The sequence below is a fragment of the Molossus molossus genome, unplaced genomic scaffold, assembly GCF_014108415.1.
Source record: "Molossus molossus isolate mMolMol1 unplaced genomic scaffold, mMolMol1.p scaffold_m16_p_2, whole genome shotgun sequence".
Classification (NCBI taxonomy): Eukaryota; Metazoa; Chordata; class Mammalia; order Chiroptera; family Molossidae; genus Molossus; species Molossus molossus.
The window spans coordinates 123,743,581-123,766,134 of NW_023425355.1; the positions used below are offsets into that span (position 1 = coordinate 123,743,581).

At 40.2% G+C, this 22,554-nt stretch overlaps 1 protein-coding gene across 4 annotated transcripts in view; it reads left to right on the forward strand.

Moving 5' to 3' along the window:
• Nucleotides 1–22,554, forward strand: part of DMD (dystrophin) — a 2,326,146-nt gene that overhangs the window by 2,226,838 nt on the left and 76,754 nt on the right. For all 4 annotated transcript variants that reach the window (XM_036270045.1, XM_036270042.1, XM_036270043.1 and 1 more), the window contains 2 exons: nucleotides 2,513–2,598; nucleotides 4,600–4,757. In XM_036270045.1, the coding sequence (XP_036125938.1) occupies nucleotides 2,513–2,598; nucleotides 4,600–4,757 (244 nt within the window). The remainder of the gene's footprint in view (nucleotides 1–2,512; nucleotides 2,599–4,599; nucleotides 4,758–22,554) is intronic.

The window sequence follows — 22,554 nt, forward strand, 5'->3', positions numbered from 1 at the left end:
ATCTGAATAGTGTTAGCTGGATACTCAGGAGATTTTTGCAGGAGATTATGAGTTGATGAGCCAAACAAAATGCAAACAAGCCCTTAATGCAGCAAACTCAGCTCCTCAAACTTAGGAAGATTTGGTGTGTATGGTTTTTGGTTTTTTTTTAGGTTTTATTGGCATCTCCATTCATCACTCTTTCTTAGCACTTGTTTATTTCTTTGGGACGGCACACAGGAGAGATCCCCAGTTTGAATTTTTATCTAGAGCTTAACGAAGACAGTTGAGGAAGGCAGCAAAAGGAACTAGTCTTAATTTTGACTCAATTCTTCTTAGACATCAGAATTATTACCTGCCTCATTTCACATGTCAAAAAGAACATCTCTCCATTTGGAAAGCTGGGAAGGTTTTCGTAAAGGAGATGCATAGCCACTATTTGGCCTTTGTTGTAGATTTCTCCCACCTCCCTGGATTAAAATGCATACCCTTTTTTCTTTCTTTTTAAATTTTTTTTCTTTATTGATTTTTTTTTTTTATCCTCACCCGAGGATATTTTTCCATTTTTTGTACAGATAGAGTGGGAGGGAGAGAGAGGAAGGGGGAGAGAGAGAGAGAGAAACCGATGTGAAGGGACACATCGAGTGGCTGCCACCCGCACGACCAACCAGGGCCGGGGACAAACTGCAACCGAAGTACGTGCTCTTAGCGGGAACCGAACCCGGGTCTCTGTGGACCGCAGGCCGACGCTCTAACCGCTGAGCAAACTGGCCAGGGCTTCTTTATTGATTTTAGAGAGTGGGGAAGGGAGAGGGAGAAAGAGATAGAAACATCGATGAGCGAGAACATGGATTGGCCACCTCCTGCATGCCCCCCACTGGGGATCAGGCCCACAACCTTGGCATGTGTCCTGACTGGGAATCGAACTGGCGACCTCTCGGTGCATGGGTCAGTGCTCAACCACTGATCCACACCAGCTGGGCTACCCTTTTTTCTTTGTTATTTTCATAAGGTATTCTTTTAAAATATTAAGATCACCTGACTATTGAAATCTGATTGATATCTACCATGCCCTTGAACATACTGGACTGTAATTGTGGATTACCCTTACATTTGCTTTGATAAGAGTTTGTATTCAGGTCTTCTCTCAAATATACTTTAGCACCATTTTCTTTGCAGATGACATATGAATCAATTCTGAGTATATAACTTCCTTTCTACCTGCCTAAAAATTATTTGAGAATAGTTTAATTCCTTGAAGACCTGAGTTACTGTACAAAGTTTATTTGCTAAACTTTGATTTGCCTTTTTTTAAAGAATGGAAAAGGATAAGAAAATCTTCCAATGATAGTAATTTTGTTAACGCATTCGAATCCATGATTTCTGTTAGACTAAGGGATTTAGTAAATTGTACTAGTTGAAAGTTGAGCATATTGTTCACCAAAAATAATCACAATTGGAACCTATCCTTTGTCATTTCAAAGTGCTAAATGGGAGAATTAGTCTACATTCCTTTTTTTTTTTTTTTTTTTTACCAATAACTAATGTTCAGTTGTTTTCCATAAAAATAAAAGCTGAAAATTATTGAAAGACATTTTTTTACAAAGTGAAAAACTATTATTTTAAAAATTTCCCATGGATATAATGAAGTTAATAATAAATTTATCATGTGGAATGCTTTATTTCAGCTTTATATGTAAACTGAAAGTATCTATATTAAAGCATTGATATAGCAATAGGTAATTCTTAAATTGCTCTTTAAGATCATATATTTAAAGTTCTCTAAGAGAGTGTATCGTATTTTTCTTGTGGAGATAAACGTTCATATTTTATATTATGTGTCATGTGGCCTGAAATGGTTAATCTAATGAATATCTAAAAGAGTTTTGAAGAGAGCAGAGCAGTTAGTTGCTGGTAATTTTTCTTTGGCTTCAATAACCAAAGTAGGTAATTTCCTTCAGTAACCAAAATAGCTTAGTGCATGGTAGTAATCCATCCATTTACCGACTTAAACCCAGGTGGCTCTCCATGGATGAATAGAAGAACATTTTCCCTAAGTTATGTAGAGCCACTCTTACAATTCAGGTAAGGGCTTTTAAGAACTGAAAATTTGGTAAATATTCATTGGTCATGTTGCTCAAATTTCTTTTTTTTTAATATGCTTTTATTGATTTTTTTAGAGAGGAAGGGAGAGAGAAACATGTCTGTGAGAGACACCAATCGGCTGCCTCCTGCACGCCCCCTACTGGGGATCAATCCCACAATTTAGGCATGTGCCCTGAACGGAAATTGAACAGGGATCCTTCAGGCCATAGGATGATGCTTAATCCACTGAGCCACACCAGCCAGGCACATTGGTCAAATTTCCATCACATTTTAAGTCGGCCAAATAGATAATGAACTCAGAAAAGTTCTTCATCTTAAGTCAGTGGTCAATAGAATTCCCATGGCCAAGGTTTTTTTCTTAGCTGCAAAGTGTTTAACGTCTAGTAAAATGTCAGTAATTGTTTTCTGATTTGATTATTTATAATAGGGGACGAACAGGGAGGATCCGGGTCCTATCTTTTAAAACCGGCATCATTTCTCTGTGTAAAGCACACTTGGAAGACAAGTACAGATGTAAGTCATGTATATTAACTCTGTATTCTCTTTTTAATATTTGCTAATTACTCCAGTTCTAGATGGGGAATGACATAGTGTTTTTATTTGACAGTAAGTTCTTCGTGCAAGATGTAGAACTGCTTTTAGAATGTCATAAAATGTGGTTTGTGCTGTTCCCTGTCAAACATTACATTGCAGGTATTTAAACAGAGAATGAGGATTAACTTCTCCAGTCAGAGTATTATTTTGCATTATATTGACTGTGTCTGAATAAAACACATGTTCCTAGGGTATAAAGCCTGATTTCCAAACCCATTGTATAAGTGAGAAAAATAAATGTGAAGGTTTAATCCATGCTCTTGCTTAGTCTTTGGGTTCTTATTTAAAGACTACGATCTGGCATTCATGAGCAAGGAACAGTGTTTATTTTATAATCATCTTACTGCAAGGTGTACTGACAGAGCCAATTCTGTGATGCGACTAACATTGTATTATTGGCGAGACCGGTAGCTTGCCATTTTTTTTACAGGGTAAAGATCACCTTATAGAATTTCCTACTGATTAGCCACTGGGTTCTTTTGCTTAAAATTTGTCAATCCAAATGAAAAGCAAACACTAGAGAGGAGTGATGGTTGAGATAACTAAGCAACCATTCATTCATTCCCATTGTGAAGGATCGTCTGTGTTTTCCCCTTTAAATGCTTGTAAGAAATCTTTTCAGTAGGAATATTAAAGAAATCTCATCTATTTTGTCTTTTCTCTTTTCCCCTAAGGCCTAGCCTCACAGGGATGAGGAGCTGTGCTGAGTTTAAGGACAGGCAGGAGATAAAAGAGATTAAATTCCTCCAAAGCCACTCTGTGTCCTACTGCTCATTTCCCCCCTAGGAGTAAGCCTTTTCAGCTCTCACTTTTATGTAGTTTCCACTTGAGTTTTCTCATCCTAAAAACCAAAGAAAAATAACTGAATAGATTTGGTTAACCATTTAAGAACCTATTTTGGATAAAATAGAATCCTTCTGTGGATTTCTTCGCTTTTAAATATTGTAGCTACTTATTATAGACAGCTTATCATCTAACCTTATCAACGATATTGTACTAACACATCATAACTAAATTGAATCATCAAGGGAGCTTCGAACCCATGTTTCAAATAACTACTAAGAGGGAATGTGTTTTGAGGTCGGTGAAATAAAAATATTAACTTCAAACTGGGATATTTGAATATAGCTCGTAATTTTGAAAAATCTGTGTGTATTGGAGTGATGGTAAAAGGTGGTGTGTGCAGTCTCATTTTGGTTATTGCATCTTAAATATCTCATTAAAATATTTAATTTCTTTGAGTTTAAAGTGTACTTATGAGTAGGAAAAGCTTTCTTGGATTTAATTTGTCGGGGAACTTTTATTTAAATATGAGGTATGATTTAAATGATTTTATTTTTGAGCACAAAACATGAGCTGCAAGTGTTTGGTATGTTTGTTCTTTCTGTGAACCCACTATATTGGACTCCTGCTGTCCGCAGGTACTACTGTTCTACCCTAGACACTCCTGGCACATGGTTGACCAAGATGTGGTCCTTTCTCTCAGTGACATATCATTCTTCAGCCAAAAAGACAGCCACCTGTTGAATCAGAGACAGTGTAAAGTGATCTGAGCTCATTACAAATATATACAGCATCCTGTGGGAACACATACAAGAAAGTCAATGATCATGACTTCTTAAGGAAGTCCCAATTTTGGTACATTTTTGAATCTGTGATGTCCAAAGGGGATGGTGCTTTGGGCTAAGTATATGGTTCTTAATGCTAAAACAGTTGTTTTATTAAAGCAGTTATGTCTTATCTGTAACGTATTTCCCAAAGGATTGTGTTATGGCTTAGGAAAAGCTCAAGTGTCAATTTTATATAAACTCATTTCTTGAAGTCTGTAGGTTTATCCATAAAAATATTGGCCATTCGGTTCTGCTAGCATGTACTTGGTGCTGCTTTTTGATTGTTGTAATTCTCTTCTTCCCTTTGTAGACCTTTTCAAGCAAGTGGCAAGCTCAACAGGATTTTGTGACCAGCGTCGGCTGGGCCTCCTTCTGCATGATTCCATCCAAATCCCAAGACAGTTGGGTGAAGTTGCATCTTTTGGGGGCAGTAACATTGAGCCGAGTGTCAGAAGCTGCTTCCAATTTGTAAGTCATTCACCTTCTTAAGTAATATATTTATTGTTCTCTGTTTTTGATATTGATTTTTTTTATTTATTTAAAATTTTTTTTTTCTTCATTGATTTTTGGAGAGAGAGAGAGGAAAGGAGAGGGAGAGAGAGAGAAATATCAATGAGAGAGAACATCGATTGGCCGCCTCCTACATGCCCCCCACTGGGGATCGGGCCCACAACTTGGGCATGTGCCCTGACTGGGAATCAAACTGGTGACCTCTTGGTGCATGGGTCGATGCACAACCACTGAGCCACACCAATGGGCTAGATATTGATATTTAAAACACAGAACTTGAATTTCTCACATAGCTCATCTATAGGAAGGTAGATCGAGGATTTTTGATATTTGAAACCTCTTTAGGCAATGGCTTCAGGAACTTTGGGTTTGGGGGAGGGAGGATGTTCAGAGGGAGGAAAAGAAATCTGTGTCTGCAGCTGGTACCCCATGGTTACTGAGGTGCTGGGAGGAACGGGAATGTGCAGTGGGTCAGCAAGGGAGGAAATAAATATCCAGCCATAGAAATCCTATATAAGGAAAAGACTTTCATAGGTGAGTCTCTTAGTTTTTTTATTCTTACCTAACTCTATCATTACAGCCTCCTTTTAGTGTCTGTTGGTAACTGGTTGACACAGCCATCTTTATTTTAATTTTCCTTTTGTATCTTTGACATTTCTCTACTATTCCAAGGCCTTCCCATAGTCTTATCACAAGGTCAGAGGTTTGTACCCTCTGCTAATGCCCATGACTAGCTCAACGAAGTCTGGTCCATTCTCTTTCTTATCCTGCCCCATTGCCTTTTTTTTTTTTTATCCTCACCCAAGGACATTTTTGCATTTATCTTTAGATAGAGAGAGAGGGAGGAAGACAGAGAGAGAAACATTGATGTGAGAGACACACATCGAGTGGCTGCCACCCGCATGACCCCAACTGGAACTGGGGACAAACTGCAACCGAGGTGCATGACCTTAGCCGGAACCTAACCTGGGACTCTCTGGTCCACAGGCTGGTGCTCTAACCACTGAACCAAACCAGCCAGGGCAAACATTGTGAATATTTCGATGTTTAAAGCAGTTTGAGCATTAATTCAATAGTTAACTGAGCAAATGGACCAAATGCACATATAGTAGGCCCACTCATGTAGAGTTGTAGATACTTTTGGGCTTGTTTTGCCAAAATTGTGGCAAATTCGCTGCGAATGTAAAATAGGTGTGGAGAAATAAATGCATTTTTTTACCTCATACTCCCAAAATGTGAACAGACTATCGCTACCTCTAGAGTTTTTCTTGTGTGTTGCTGCATTAATGTTCCTATTCCAGAATGTAGATACAAGTAACTTTCATACAGTGAATACTAATGACCACAAGTAGTCCAGATTTATTATGCTGTTGTTTTTTGTTGTTTTTTTTTTATCCTCACCTGAGGATATATTTTCATTTTTTGTTCAGATAGAGCAGGAGGGAGAGAGAGGAAGAGAGAGATAGAAACATCGATGTGAAAGGGACATATCGAGTGGCTGCCACCCGCAAGACCCAATCAGGGTCGGGGACAAACTGCAACCGAGGCACATGCCCTTAGCGGGAACCGAACCCGGGTCTCTCTGGACTGCAGGCTGACGCGCTAACCACTGAGCCAAACTGGCCAGGGCTATGCTGTTTTTTAAATCCAATTATAAAACCACTTGAATGATGTGAGTTTTGTTTTTCCGAAGCATTTTTTCTTCAGTCATTCCAGTTACTTTTTAAGTTCTAGTTGTGCCAGTCTCACACACGCGTTCATATGTTATGTATATGTATACAGTTGTGTGTGTGTGTGTGTGTGTGTGTGTGTGTGTGTTGTGATGTGGATTGAGAGTAGGGATCAGACAACAAACCTGCCAACAGCCACCTCTTCAGAGACAGTTCCGGTTGCAGAGTAAGCTGGGCTGTGAGAGCTATTGACCTGCAGACTCTGGGTCTCTCACTCTCATTTTTAATTTTTTTTTCTTTATTGATATTAGAGAGAGAGAGGAAGGGTGAGGGAGAGAGAAAGAGAAACATTGATGCGAGAGAAACATTGATTGGCCGCCTCCTGCACGACCCTTACTGGGGATCGAACCCACAACCCGGGCATGTGCCCTGACGGGGAATCAAACTGGGACCTCTCAGTCCATGGAATGATGCTCAATCCACTGAGCAACACTGGCCAGGCTCCTTACACTGATTTTAGAGAAAAGTACTTACTGTATGACACCATCCTTCAAAATCTCCAGTTTTTTGCCATTGTCCACTGAATAAATTCCAGTTTCTCTATTTAATGTTATGACCTTTCCTAATCTGTTTCTGTAACTGCCCACTGTTTGCTTTCACTATCATGAAAGCTTCTCCCTACCATTTGTACCTACCATGTTTATAGATAATATTGTGATGCCTTGGCTGGGTGGCTCAGTGGGTTGGAGCATCGTCCCATATATCAAAAAGTTGTAGGCTTGATTCATGGTCAGGACATATACCTAGGTTTTCTGTCCAGTCCCTGGTTGGGGCGCCTATGGGAGGCAACCAATCAATGTTTCTTTCTCCCATCGATGTTTTTCTTTCTCTCTCTCTTTTCCCTCCCTTCCTCTCTCTCTCAAAATCAATAGAAACATATCCCTGGGTGAGGATTAAAAATTAAGAAATGAAATGATGATAATAATATTATTACTATAACTACCGATGATAATACTTTACCTTTGCTCACCTGAATTCTCTCATTTAATCCTCACCAACCCTTTGAGGAGAATAGAAAAAGTAGAGTTTGGGGTTTTTATTATTGTTTGAGTAATCGAACAATTTATCTGTGCCCCTACAATTTCTCAGCTGGTAGAAGAGTTTGATTTCTAGTTCAGTGTCCCCACCCCATCCCACTCCTCATTTACTACCTCATTCCCAAATATGCATTTTTTATACTATAGCTGACCCTTGAATAATATGGGTTTGAAGTGCATGGGTCCACTGAAATGCAGATTTTTTTCAATAAATACTGGTAAATGTATTTTCTCTTCCTTATGATTTTCTTAATAACATTTTCTTTTCTCTAGCTTACTGTATTACAACAATACAGTATATAATACATAGAACATGCAAAATATGCCTGGCTAGTGTGGCTCACTGGTTGAGCATCGACCCATGCGCCAGGAGGTCACCGGTTCGATTCCCGGTCAGGCACATGCCCAGGTTATGGGCCCGATCCCCACTGCGGGGCATGCAGGAGGCGGCCAGTTGATGTTCTCTCTCATCGATGTTTCTATCTCTCTCTTCCTCTCTAACATCAAAAAGTAAATTTAAAAAAATATATGGTAGTCAACTGTTTATGTTGTTGGTAAGGCTTCCAGTCAACAGTGGCCTATTAGTAGTTATGTTTTGGGGGAGTCAAAAGTTATATGCAGATTTTTTTACTGCATGGGGAGTTGGCAACCCTAAACCCCATGTTGTTCAAGAGTCAACTGTACTGCTTGCCAGCTTCCCAAGGTGAAACAACAGGCATTTTTCCCGAGTCCCTGCTAGAATATGAGATGCCACAACAAAACTGGAAACATGGAAGAGTTGGGGTGTGAGGGGAGGAATCCTTACTTTAAGAAGTTGAGTATTACCTAGCCAGTGTGTCTCAGTGGTTGAGCATCGATCCATGCACCAAGAGGTCACCAGTTCGATTCCCAGTCGGGGCACATGCCCAGGCTGTGGGCCCAATCTCCAGTGGGGGGTATGCAGGAGGCAGCCAAGTGATGTTCTCTCTCATGGATGTTTCTCTCTCTCTCCCTCTCCCTTCCTCTTTCTAAAATCAATAAAGAAAAAAAAAGCAGTTGAGTATTGGCAAACTGGATGTTTCTAGTGGAACATTGTGCACATTTTGTATGTGCAGAGCCAGGTGAGGTTTATATTACTTACATTTGGGGATTCTCTCAACTTTGTAGTAATTTGCAATCAGGTTGAACAGAGCCATTGTGAAGGCTTCCTTCAGAATTGACATGCTGGCCCCGCATGCTTTTCCTCAGCCAGGTGCTCTGGCATTCACCTTCTTTCACCGTGCAACAGGCCTGAAATGTGATATTTGCTGCAGGGAATGATAACAAGAGTGAAAATGCCCCCTGCCCTTTGAAGTGTAAGACCTTGGGAATGGGGCCCGGCTGGTTCCTTCAGCAACCTTGTGTTCAAAGGCAGCTGTTCCCAGCATCCTAAGGAAATGGCAGTATAGTATGTACTTGTTTCTCCTAGAGATGCATTCCCTGCATTGCAGAAGGAGCAGTTGACTGTAGGCTATAGTTTTGTTTTTCCTTTGTTCTCTTGTCACCAACTGGAAAAACTCTTTTCAAGTTGGTACAGTTAGGTGTTAGCTTCTGATTCATAGGAGGGCCTGGCAGGGGCAGGAAGAGAGAGGCATGTGTTCATGTGCCATGCTTGCTGGATGATCTTTGAATGATTTTAACCCATACCCCTGCGTCCTGGAGATGGATGGTTGTACAACAGTATGAATGTATTTCATGCCACTGAACTGTCCACTTAAAAATGGTTAAGAGCCCTGGCCGGTTTTGCTCAGCGGTTAGAGCATCAGCCCGTGGACCAGATAGTTCCATGTTCGGTTCCTGCTAGGGGCATATACCTCAGTTGCAGTTTGTCCCCGGCCCCAGTTGGGGTCGTGTGGTTGGCAGCCAGTCGATGTGTCTCTCTCACATCAATGTTTCTCTCTCTCTTCCTCCCTCTCTCCCTAACCTCTCTATCTGAAGATGAATGCAAAAATGCCCTCGGGTGAGGATATAACTAACTAACTAACTAACTAACTGGTTAAGATAGTAAATTTTATGGTATGTGTATTTTACCTTAATCAAAAAATTGTGAAAAAACCTCAAAAAACTTTTTTAAAGAGGGAAGAAAGAAAATTGCTATCAAATCCAAATAAAATGTTTTGCCTATTTAAAAACCACTAGAGCCCTGGCCGGTTTGGCTCAGCGGTTAGAGCGTTGGTTTGCGGTCCAGAGAGACCTGGGTTCTGCTCCCGCTAGGGGCACGTACTTCAGTTGCAGTTTGTCCCCGGCCCTGGTTGGGTCGTGTGGGTGGCAACCTCTCCATGTGTCCCTTTCACATCGATGTTTCTCTCTCTCTCTCTCTCTCCCCCTCCCACTCTATCTGAATAAAATATCAAAAAATAAATAAATAAATAAAAATAAATAAATACATAAATAAATAAATAAAAACCACTAGAACCTGGCTGGTTTGGCTCAGTGGTTAGAGTGTCGGCCTGTGGTGCAGAGAGACCCGGGTTTGGTTCCTCCTAGGGGCACGTACCTTGGTTACAGTTTGTCCCCGGCCCTGGTTGGTCGTGCAGGTGGCAGCCACTTGATGTGTCCCTTTCACGTCGATGTTTCTCTCTCTCTTCCTCTCTCTCCCTCCCACTCTATCTGAACCAAAAATGGAAAAATGTCCTTGGGTGAGGAAAAAATAAAATAAATAAATAAATACCAGTAGAGGTTATTTTAAAAAAAATTTTTTTTCTTTATTGATTGTTAGATAGGAAAGGAGAGGGAGAGAGAGATAGAAACATCGATGAAAGAGAACATTGATTGGCCACCTCCTGCATGCCCCCCATTGTGAATCGGGCCCACAACCTGGGCATATGCCCTGACCAGGAATCTAACCGGTGACCTCTTGGTGCATGGGTCAACACTCAACCACTGAGCCACACCGGCTGGGCAAAATCAGTATAGGTTCTTTAATAAATTATCCATTAAGCCAGGAAATGAAGTTATATCTGTGGATATTAAAAAGGAAAAAATATAAGTTTATGGATCTGACAGTGGTATGTTCTTTGATATTAAATGAGGCCATAGGATATGTTTCTACATCAGAAGCATACTGCAGTTAACACCTTTATGGGAAATTGACTCTTTGGGGCAGTAGTAGAAGCAAAGTTTTGAAATAAAATTGTTTTAGAAATACAGATTCAATGGATGTATCATCAAATTGTTCCTCATTCATGTTCCGTGGAAACATCTCTGTTGGCCGAGCAGATTGATGCTTCTGGTCCCAACAAGGTCAGGCCTGCCCTGCCAATGAATCACACAGACTATACAAAGCAACCCTGGAGATTTTGCTTCTTTTCCTTTTTACAAACTTTGTTTCTTTTTTATCAAATTTATTGGGGTGACATTGGTTAATAAAATTATGTAGGCTTCAGGTGTACAATTCTATAATACATCATCTGTACATTGTGTTGCGTGTTTACTACTCCAAGTCAAGTGTTGTATCTCTCCTTTTTCACATGAGAAAACTGAAGCCCAGAGCAGGAGACTGAATATATTCTATATCCTGCAATTACATTATGTCAGAACGAGACATCAGGCCCAAGTTCCCTATGTTCCAAGCCAGTGTTTCCTTCTGCTAAACCATCTATCTGAGTAGAAATAGATAGCTTTAACCAGTTCAAATACTACACTGAACTAAGGAAGTGTTAATTGATCCCCTAGGTGAATTTTAGGTTATAACAGGATTATGTGGATCAATGAACACCTCTACCTCTACCCCCGTGCACTTAAATACACACACACACACACACACACACACACACACACACCATGGTTATAACAGGATTATGTGGATCAATGAACACCTCTACCCCTACCCCAGTGCACTTAAACACACACACACACACACACACACACACACACACACACACACACACACACACACCATGGTCTTTATTTAAAATACTCTACTCCCAATTGCAGGTATCTGATCTACCTTCAAATGAAACCAAATATTTCCTTTTTTTTTTATCCTCACCTGAGGACATTTTTCCATTTTGTGTTCAGATAGAGTGGGAGGGAGAGAGAGAGAGAAACATCAATGTGAAAGGGAAACATTGAGTGGTTGCCACCCGCACGACCCAACCAGGGCCAGGGACAAACCACAACCGAGGTACGTGCCCTTAGCAGGAACTGAACCCAGGTCCCTCTGGACCGCAGGCTGATGTTCTAACTGCTGAGCCAAACCGTCCAGGGCAGAAACCAAATAATATTTCCTTTTAAGTGAGAAAATGTTACACTTTTTCCCCTTAATTTTTATTAATTTATTTTTGTTACAGATGTTTCTCCTTTTTCCCCCCTAGACACCCTCCTTTCTATCCCGTCCCCCCCTGACCCCCCGAGCATTGTTGTCTGTGTCCATTGGTTATGCATTCATGCATATAAGTTATTTGGTTCAGCTCATCCATCCCCACCCCACCCCCCACACAAAAATGTTATACTTTTAAATGACTCTGGAATAGAGTCATGTATTTGTAAGTTAGTATTTGGCAGTGCCCTGAGAAATAACCCCCTCCCCATGATAGTCTGTGTAGTATTTTCTTCTGTACACATTTTAAGGACTCTATTGTTTAGATAGAATTGAGGTGCCAACTTTATATTAAATGTGTTTCACCTACAAGAGCTTTAGTGTCAAAATCTGTTTATTTTACATCTGTTTTCTGCCTCCTGTTGTATTCATGCATTCCAAATGAATAAGTTGCTTTTTCATCTGTCTTCTGAATTTTTGTATTCATATGACAAAAATGAATATCATCTATGCACAGTTGCTGTACTATAGAATGATATGGGAATGAGAACAAATTCTAGTCTCAACTATTGAGAACAAGTCTATACAGTATTCCCCCCTTATCCTCAGGAATACATTCCAAGACCCCCAGTGGATAACTGAAACCGCAGAAGAGTGCTGAACCCTATTATACTATTTTTGATACATACACACCTATGATAAGGTCTAATATATAAATTAGGCACAGTAAGAAATTAACAACAAAAACTGATAATAAGATAGAACAATTATAACAATAAAATAAGGGTTACTTGAACATAAGCACTGTGATACTGCAACAGTTGATTTGATAACCGAGATGGCTACCAAGTGACTGACTGGTGGGAAGCACATACAGCATGGAGACCCTGGACAAAGGGATGATTCACATCCAGGAAGAGATGACATGAGATTTTGGTGCACAATTGAAAACTTAATAATTGTTTCTGAAAATCTCCATGTAATATTTTCAGATTGTGGTTGAGCACAGGTAACTGAAACTACAGAAAGTGAAACTATAGATAAGGGGACTACTGTATGTATGTACGTGTGTGTGGATGTATATATATTGTATATAAATAATAAGTCATTTCAGAATACCTGTAGTAGGGTGTAGCAGAGTTGTTAAATGCATAGGCCCTGAAACCATCTGCCTAGGTTCAAATCCCAGCTCTGCTATTTGCTGAGTGTACAACCTTGGACATGTTTCTTGTCCTTCCTGGCCCCTAAGCTCTTGAGGTTAAATAAGCCAATAGAGACAGAGCACTTAGAGCTGTGGTGGGCACATACATAGTAGTGTTCCCTGAATATTAGCTATGATTATCTGAAGTGAATTATAACATGAGAATATTCTGCCAAGGTTAACAGTCCTTTCTATCTATAATCAAGCATCTGTAGATTAGATTTTAGAGACTTCAGATTTTATTTTCTTTACAAGTGTTAAAATCCTGTGCCAGGACACTTTTTAAACAGTTTGACAGCAATCCCCATGTCAGTTGATCACATTTTATATTTTCTGTCCTTAAAACAATTCCCCCAAATTCCATTTTGGTTAGGTTTTCTTTGACTTTTTGTTCAGTAATCAAAATATGATTCCTATAGTTCCATAGACATTCTTTTTACACCCTTTTTGATTGACAGATACTCATTAGTAACTATGATGTAAGTTACTACACTTCCATATTCATAAACAGATTGTGTCACCAAGCTTTTACCTACCCTGCTTATGGACAGTTAGACTTGTAACCGAACCCAGGGTCAGCTACCTGCTGCAGTGAAAGCCAAACTCGTGAGGTGGGTGCTGGAGGAAAAGGAAGGAGGTTTATTCAAGTACCAGTAACTTGAGAATATGGGGAAATCTCATCCCAAAGCCCATCTTAACATCTCAGTGCATGCAGGGGTTTTAATAAGGAAGGAGAGGGAAAGCAGAACAAAGAGATCAGGGGAAGGGCTGTGGACATGCAGGCAGTGTCCTTGCTGGTCCCAGTATGGATTTTCACGGTCAGTGTCTTTGAGTTGGCCATCTGGATTCCTGTGTTTAGGCATTTGGCATTAGCCAGGGCCTTCAGGTCAGGCTGATCGTTAGGTTCACACAAGAATTTAAACTGCTGAATTGTAAAGTGTACTAAAAAAGCTATTAAACATGCAAGCTCTAGTTTTGAGAGAAAAATCAGGTTAGAGTAACAAGCTGGGTTTAACATTTACTAAGATTAATATGGGTAGTTTTATATAAGTATAGTGTATTCATTCCTCATTGCAGAATTCCTGCAAAAGTTCACCTTTTATTAGAGTATTATCAGCATTGTCTTGAGTTAACTATTGGTTTTTTATTGCTGGGTTGTTCCTTTTTTTTTTTTTTGAAAAATTGTAAGCTGTGGTGGGTTTAGCTTCATAATTATCCATTTAATTTATTGTGATTTGTGTGGTTAACTTCTCAATGTGGAGTGATAGATATTTTATTCATCAGTATTTTGAAATAGGTTTATGTTGTATTTGAAACCTGTTTCATTCATACACTTATTTAAGGAAAAGCGTATGTCATTCTGTTTTCCCTCCTCAACCTACTAAAGTTGTACTTCATTGTTATGACCAAATTTTCCTCCTTCCTTCCTTTTTTCCTTCCCCCCTTTTCTACAAACGTTGAGGCAGAGGTGCTAAGGAAAAAAAAAATTTTTTGAGAGCCATCCTTTCCATTGGAGGACTGTTCTGGAGTCCCTTTTATCAATTCACCATTAATTCTAATTTACATGGAAATTTACCCAAGAAGCTCATGGAAACAAGGAACTATAAGTTCAACATTTACTGGTTTCCTTTTTTCCATGTTGGTCACTGGTTTTTAAACTGGATTTTATTTTAAAAGAAAGTTCTCTCTGCAAAGATTATTTAAGATTAAGGGAAGTACAGAACTACTTCCTGGAATAAGCAGATAATACCTTTATCATAATGTATCCTGAATCATTATAATACCTTTATCTGTTTATCCAGGGTCCTTAGCATGTCTTAATTCTCTAATCTAAAAGCTAGAATTTTTTGTTTGTTTGTTTTTGGCATTTGATAAAACATTTTACATTTTTTTTATCTTGCTTTTTAAGAGCTACAAAACATAAGTTAAAATTTATTCTGGTGTTTAGTTCTATGAGTTTAGACAAATGCATATAATTGTGTCACCACCACTACAATCAAGACAGAACATTTCCACCACTACTAAAATTATATATCCACTGCTTTGTTGTCATCCTGCCTGCTCCCAATCTCTGGAAACTACTACTCTATTTTCTGTTCCTATACTTTTGCTTTTTCCTGAACTGAATTTTAAATGATTGTAGGAGGCAATAGTGGAAGAGTTAATGGTGTGTATTGTACTTGAACATAATGTATCCTGACTCATACATGAGAAAGTATATTCCATGAGAGCTACAGATAAATATGTGCTCTACCATGAATATGTGAAACTTTCCTGTTAAATAAGAACTCTTTAGCATAAATTAATAACATTGAATATATTTATGGATCTGCATAAATTTAAAAATTGTGCTTTTGTTCCCTGGAGCCATGGTGTTAATTGGTTTATTAGTCGGGTGGAGTGGAGAGCCTGAGGTCAGAACAGTTGTCCTTAAACATGTAAATGAAGAGTGGATAATCACCACGTGTTATTGTTTGGGCTGATTTTATCTTTATTAGGTGATTCAGAATCCTGATTAATTTTTAGATCAGTGACTGCTGGCCTTCAACTTGCTCATTATCTTCAGAATTCTAAATAAAATACTTGATTTCTACCCAACACAGCAGTCACGGGAAGCCTTTTACTTTTTCTTGTCTTATGAACACATCTCTTGACCTCTCAATCTTTATTTCAAACAAGAAAAATGTCTGTGAATGTAGGGATCCTTAAATTTATTTTATGGCTGAAAATCACAGTTAGGTGTCTGGGAAAAACACATCTAGGCCCAATATATGAGGGGATGCTTTATTTTTTAAATTATTATTATTTTTTATCCTCACCTGAGGACATTTTTGGATTTATCTTCAGATAGAGCGGGAGGGAGAGAGGGAGGAAGAGAGAAAGAGAAAGATCGATGTAAGAGAGACATCCACTGGTTGCCACCCACACGACCCCAACTTGGGTCATGGACAAACTGCAACCGAGGTACGTGCCCTTAGGAACTGAACCCGGGACTCTCTGGTCCATGAGCTAATGCTCTAACCACTGAGCAAACTGGCCAGGACTATGAGGGGATGCTTTAAAAACCATGAAGCTAAGAGAACAAACAGGGAGGAAATTAGTGTGGTTTTGGCTTTGTGTCTTCCGAGAAAACTAATCCTGAGGGGCCTTTCACATTTTATACCATTGACATTAGTGCCAATTCCGCCTCCCCTTTCACAGTCATTAAAGTCACTCTTTCCCTCCTGCCTGCCTTGCCCTCTTCCATGAAGTGGTGGTTTGGAAGAAACAATGGTTTCAACCAGGGTTTGATTTGGGAACAATTTCAACCATAAGGAAGAATAAAAAGGATAGTATAATGAACACCTATATGTCTTGTGCATTTGTATAACCCATGGTTAGTGTTTTGCCCTGTTGGCAATGGCAGGAATGCCACCAAGTGTTTTTAGATGGGTGGGGTCAGACCGGACCTGGGTTCCGCAACCTCAGTACTTGAGTTCTGGCTAGGAAAGAATTCAGAGCCAAGACTCAAACTGTAAGAGAACATTTATTTAGAAAATCACAGAGGTAGAAGTAATTTGTAGAAGAAATGGGCTTACGAAACAAGTTATAGAGGTAAGGGCCCTTGGAGCTTGGGAGTGAGGAAAGTAAAGGTGAGGTACCTGAGGGGAGGCAGTGGGGAAATGCTCAGGTGTGAGGGTTTTAAGGGTGGAGATTTTAGGGAGGTCTCAGGGCAGATCTCAATAGAATATTCAGCCCAGCTGGTGTGGCTCAGTGGTTGAGCGTCGACCCATGCACCAAGAAGTCTCCGGTTCGATTCCTGGTCAGGGCACATGCCCAGGTTCTGGGTCTGGTCCCCAGTGAGGGGTGTGCAGGAGGTGGCCAGTCGATGTTCTCTCTCATCAATGTTTCTATCTCTCTCTCCCTCTCCCTTCCTCTTTCTAAACAACAACAAAAAAATCAATAAAGAAAAAAAAACTTAAATAGAATATTCAGCAGCTATCCAGGTGGATCATTTCAGGGTCGGGGCCTCCATTGATTGGTCAGAGCCAGGGCAGGGTCATTATCCAATGCAGCTGTTCCTGAGGTCAGCCCTGGTGTTGCTTGTCTAGTTTTGCAGCTTTTCTAGGCCTAGAGCTGAAGTACAACTGAGGCCTGGATGTTATCTCTAGAGAGGAAAGGTCAGGGGGTGAGGTGTCCCACCCTACAATTGTCTGTTGCTAGGCACCTGGAGCATTCCGCCCTAGTGACCTTCTGTACCTGGCCCATTGTCCTCCCTCTGCTCTTGTCTAACTGCCCACCACAGCCCTATTTACATTTCCCTCCCTCTCTGCTCTCCGGGAGTCTATTTTTGAATATACACACACATTTTCCCCTTTAGCATTTAAAGGTAAAAGGACATTCAACATAAAACATAAACCCCTAGACACTTTACAATATATCTTTTTCTAAAGGACTGTCTCCTACATAACTGGTGTCTCTCCTCATACACAAATTTAACATCAATTCAGTAATATTATTACCAGACTAAAAGTTAATTTCCTCTGCACATCAGAGCCCAATAAAATTCCAACAGGAGTTTGTAGCCAAGAAAGTAAAGGTTTATTTTTAAGGCCACACTTGGAGTCATAGGTGAGCTTATGCTCAAAGACCTGGCTCTCAGATGACTCCTAGGGGATGGATTATATACCGGGGAAAATCATTAATCGTGGTGGCCGAAGGAGTTGGGTCATGGGCTCCACTGATTGGTTGGAGCCAGGGTAGGGAGTAATTGATCATTGTGTCAGGTGCTGATGTCAGCCAGGGCATCTTTCTGTCTGGTGAGGGTGTGGTCCACTGAGTCACTCTGCTTTCAGGGTCCTGGGGATGAAGTCAAGATGTCAACAGACCTGAGACTTTATTCTTAAAACAGTTGGATGCTGACCAGAATCTGATGTCCTCAGGGCTTAATAAATAAGGAAGGGAGTGGATGAACAAATAGGAGAAAGGGTCATGTTAAAGTCTCTTATCATTTGAGATGACATGGAGGGACCTGGAGAGTATTATGCTAAGCGAAACAAGCCAAGCAGAGAAAGACAAATATCACATGATCTCACTTATTTGTGGAATATAATGAACTAAACAAACTGATGAACAAAATTGACCCAGAGACATAGAGGTAGGGGTACAGACTGACAAACCTCAGAGGAGAGGGTGTTGGGGGCACGAGATAAACCACAGAACTTATATGCATGTACGCATAACCAATGGACACAGACAACAAAACTGGGGACAGGGCTGAGGAGGTGTCAATGGGGGAAAAAGGAGAAAACATCTGTAACAAAAACAAATTAATAAAAATAATTAAAAATAAATAAACAAATAATACAATTGCTTAAAAAAAGAAATATAGTTTCTGCGAAGTGACAATATCATCTAGCATGCAGTCCACATAGAAATTCCCCCATTGCCCCAGGATGTTCCTTACATCTGGCTTTTTTCTTCCAGAATCCAGTCATGGTTTTTGTCTTGCATCTGATTGTTATGTCTCCGAACTTGCACGTAATCTGAACAGTCTCCCAGCAATTTTCTTTTTTTTAATTTTTATTTATGACATTGAAATTATTGAAGAGTTCAGGCCATTTCTGTTGAAGAAAGTCCCATATTCTGTTGTTTCTTTATGATTAGATTCAGGTTAAAATTTTTTGGCAAGCCCTGGCTGGTTTGGCTCAGCTGTTAGAGCGTCGGCCCGTGGACCATAGAGTCCCGGGTTCGGTTCCTGCTAAGGGCATGTACCTCGGTTGCAGTTTTTCCCCGGCCCCGGGGCCATATGGGTGGCAACCAGTTGATGTCTCTCTCTCTCTCTCTCTCCCTCCCTCCCCCTCCCTCCCTCTTTCCCTCCCGCTCTATCTGAAGATAAATGCAAAAGTGTCCTCAGGTGAGGATAAAAAAAATATTTTTTTTGGCAAAAATATGATAGAGGTGATATTGTGTATTTCCCACTATGTCACATTTGGAGGGACAAAATAACACTTTGTTCTTATGGGTAACACCAAGAATGTGAAGGTGGTGTCAGTCAGATATAGCCATTGTAAAAGTATTCTTTTTCCCTTTGCAATTAGAAAGTCATTTTTGTGGTATTTTGAGACCTTATGAATATACTATTCTTCAACAGACTTTCACCCTATTGTTTTAGTGTCCATTGATTTTTTTCTAATCCAGTGATTATATTGGTGGTTACGGTAGTGATTTTCTAATTCTACCATTCCTTCTATGTGTCTTAGCAGGCTTTGTTCTGTGAAGAACAGATTTCACTTCTCCCCTCTTTTTTTTATCCTCACCCGAGCACATTCTTCTATTTTTTGTTCAGATAGAGTGGGAGGGGGAGAGAGAGAGAAAGCTAAACATCGATGTGAAAGGGACAAAACAAGTGGTTGCCACCCGCATGACCCAACCAGGGCCGGGGACAAACTGCAACCGAGGTACATGCCCTTAGCGGGAACTGAACCCGGGTCTCTCTGGCCACAGGCCGATGTTCTAAACGCTGAGCCAAACCGACCAGGGCTCCCCTGTTTTTTTCTTTTTCTTTTTATTCCTCACCTGACGATATTTTTACATTTATCTTCAGATAGAGTGGGAGGGAGAGAGAGAAACATCCATCGGCTGCCTCCTGCACTCCCCCTACTGAGGATTGAGATCGAAACCCTGGCATGTGCCCTGACCGGGAATCGAACCGGGACCTCTCTGTCCAGAGGACGATGCTCAATCCACTGGGCCACACCAGCCAGGCCTTTTTTTTTTTTTTTTTTGCTACCTGAATTTATCTTGACCTGCACCTATTGGTTCATGTGGCTCATAGATGCCATAGCATCTAACTGTAGGAGGAAGGACACGTAATGCTAAAAAGAAGGGGGAAAGGAGGTGATCGGGGAGACAGGAGTATGCACTTATCACGGTAGTTTCTGAAAATTCACTTGTGCCTTCATTATAGCTCTTGGTAGATCAGCATAGAATTCAGTTCAAGGTTTGGTACCTGGGCATTGTCCCAGGTAGGCCTTAGATATGAGAGCCTCTAGCACCCTCAAACAAATTAAAGATTCAAAAGATTTTGGAAAGCAGCCTGTATGTTCCCATAGGAAATCACTTTTGTCTTAACCTTTTTAAGACTACTTTAAACATATAAATTTTTAGTATTAAAAGAGTAGATAATCTTGAGCCATTTCCTTACTCTCTTTGAGTCCCTTGTCATCTGTAACATAAAGTTAAACACTTTATCTCACGAGTTACTTATCCTTAAGTTACTTTGATTGTATGGTAAAGGTTATAAATGGAAAAAGCAGAAAGTGAAATGGATTACTGTACTTATTTCAAAGCTTGGTCATTATCAGGAAAGTCTTACCTGATCTTCTGGGTAACAACTCTTATAACAGAGATATAAGATATAGAAAACAGTATTGTACAGATAAGTGTGGCCTTTCACGTGAGACCAGCTGTTCTCAGAATAGAAGTAGCAGGATGTGCCCTGGCCGGTTTGGCTCAGTGATTAGAGCGTGGGCCCACGGACTAGAGAGTCCCGGGTTCAGTTCCTGCTACGGGCACGTACCTCGGTTGCAGTTTGTCCCCAGCCCTGGTTGGGGTCATGTGGGTGGCAACCAGTCGATGTATCTCTCTCACAGATGTTTCTCTCTCTTTCTTCCTCCCTCTCTCCCTCCTGCTCTATGAAGATAAGTGCAAATGTGTCCTCGGGTGAGGATAAAAAAAAGTAGCAGGATGTGAGAAAACATGTGGAACCTCATTTAAATGATTCCTTGTGTTCCCTACACTATAGTTTTCTTAGCAACTCAAAGGTAAAACATAAGTGTCTTGTGTCTAATAGGATCAAAATGCCACCTTCCTTCTCTTTTATTTGTTTTGTGTAGTTTTATAGATTTTTTTATCACTCATTTGATTTTCATAAAAATTGGGATTGTTTGGAAGAAGAGTCATTAATATTCTTTACAACTTGTTCTTCCTCCTCCTTTTATGTTCATTGCTAGTGCAGACTTCTCTCTTATGTAAAATATTCCACTGATGCCCTTGGTAGATTTAGAGGTTGTTAAAGAAATTGTAATGACAGCTCAGGGAACAGTCAGGAACTGCCTGTCCTATACTGTCTGACCCTAGCTAGTCATCCTCCTTGTAGTGTTAAATCTTTGTGTGCAGACGGTCATTCACAAAATAGTTTTGATGCATTTAAATTCAGCAAATCTTTCCAAACACCGGGGCTTTTTACAATCATGGTCACAAATGTTGGGTTGTCAGCTACTAATGTCGTTACTTATTAACAATGGCAGTGGTATTGAAATGGTTATTTGGATTTTTGAAGGGAGAATTTTACTATTGAACACAGCAGATGAAAATGGCCAGGAAGAAGAGACTAACCTTTTAAAATATCTGTAGTTTGTCCCCAGTGTCTTCCATAAATCGACCTTTCTCTGTCAGTAACAATGTTTTGGAAATTCTATTCATGCATATGAACGTATTTAGTATTTATATATCTAGTTATTGTTTTTCCTCTAAATGGGCAGGAACTCTACTAAATAAAATGAAAACATACACTCACGCACACGCATGCACTTATGCACACACGCATACATTCATGCACGCACGTGTGTGTGTGCACACATTTTTATACTAGCTAATCTGCCTTACCTTGTGTGGGATAATTCTTTGCATGATTATATAAATTTCTGCCATTTGTCCTGGAATACGTTGCATAGAGTTGTTTATTTGATAAGCAACTTAATTTCAAGTCAGGCTCTATGATTTTAGCGTGTTCCCTTGTAACTTCCAGCTTGTTTTTTTTTTTTTTAAATTATTATTATCAGTCCCTTTTTTCCCTCTGTTCACAGTCTCGTAGCCAGTGTGGCCTTCCTCTAGCAGCAGCATCAGTAGCTGAACAGGCCTATCAGAGCTTCTCAGTTTCTGTGTTATAGAGCATAGCAGCCTACCTGTTAGGCACCCTCCAGGGTTTCCAAGGAAGTGTGGTGTTTAGTTAATAGTCATGTACCCATGCTGGTTTCTTAGTTTCGGCAAATGAACCGTGGTAATGTAAGGTGTTAACATTAGGGCAGGGTTTCTCAATCTTGGCACTATTGATACTCCGGCCTGGATAATTCTTTGTTGTGGGGGGCTGTTCAGTGCCTTGTTGGACCTTTAGCAGGATCCTGCCTTCTATCTACTAGACACTTGTAGCAACCCCTTCTTGCCCAGCTGTGACAACCAAAAGAGTCTCCAGACATTGTCAGATGTTCTCTGGGGTACAGACTTGTCCCTGGTTGAGAACCACTGACCTAGAGCATGGCTGCCTGCTTATGGAGTTCCCTTCAAGGCCCCCGGTATGAACTTTGTGTATTCCTATATTTTAAGCCATTCCTATATTCTAAACATATCTTCCAAGTCTAGAAATAGACTATTAGCCTTTCGTGTATGATACCATAGCAGCCAAACCAGACATTAACTTAAAAAACTATTTCAAACTATTTTGGGCAGTTGAAGAATGTACTTAGCC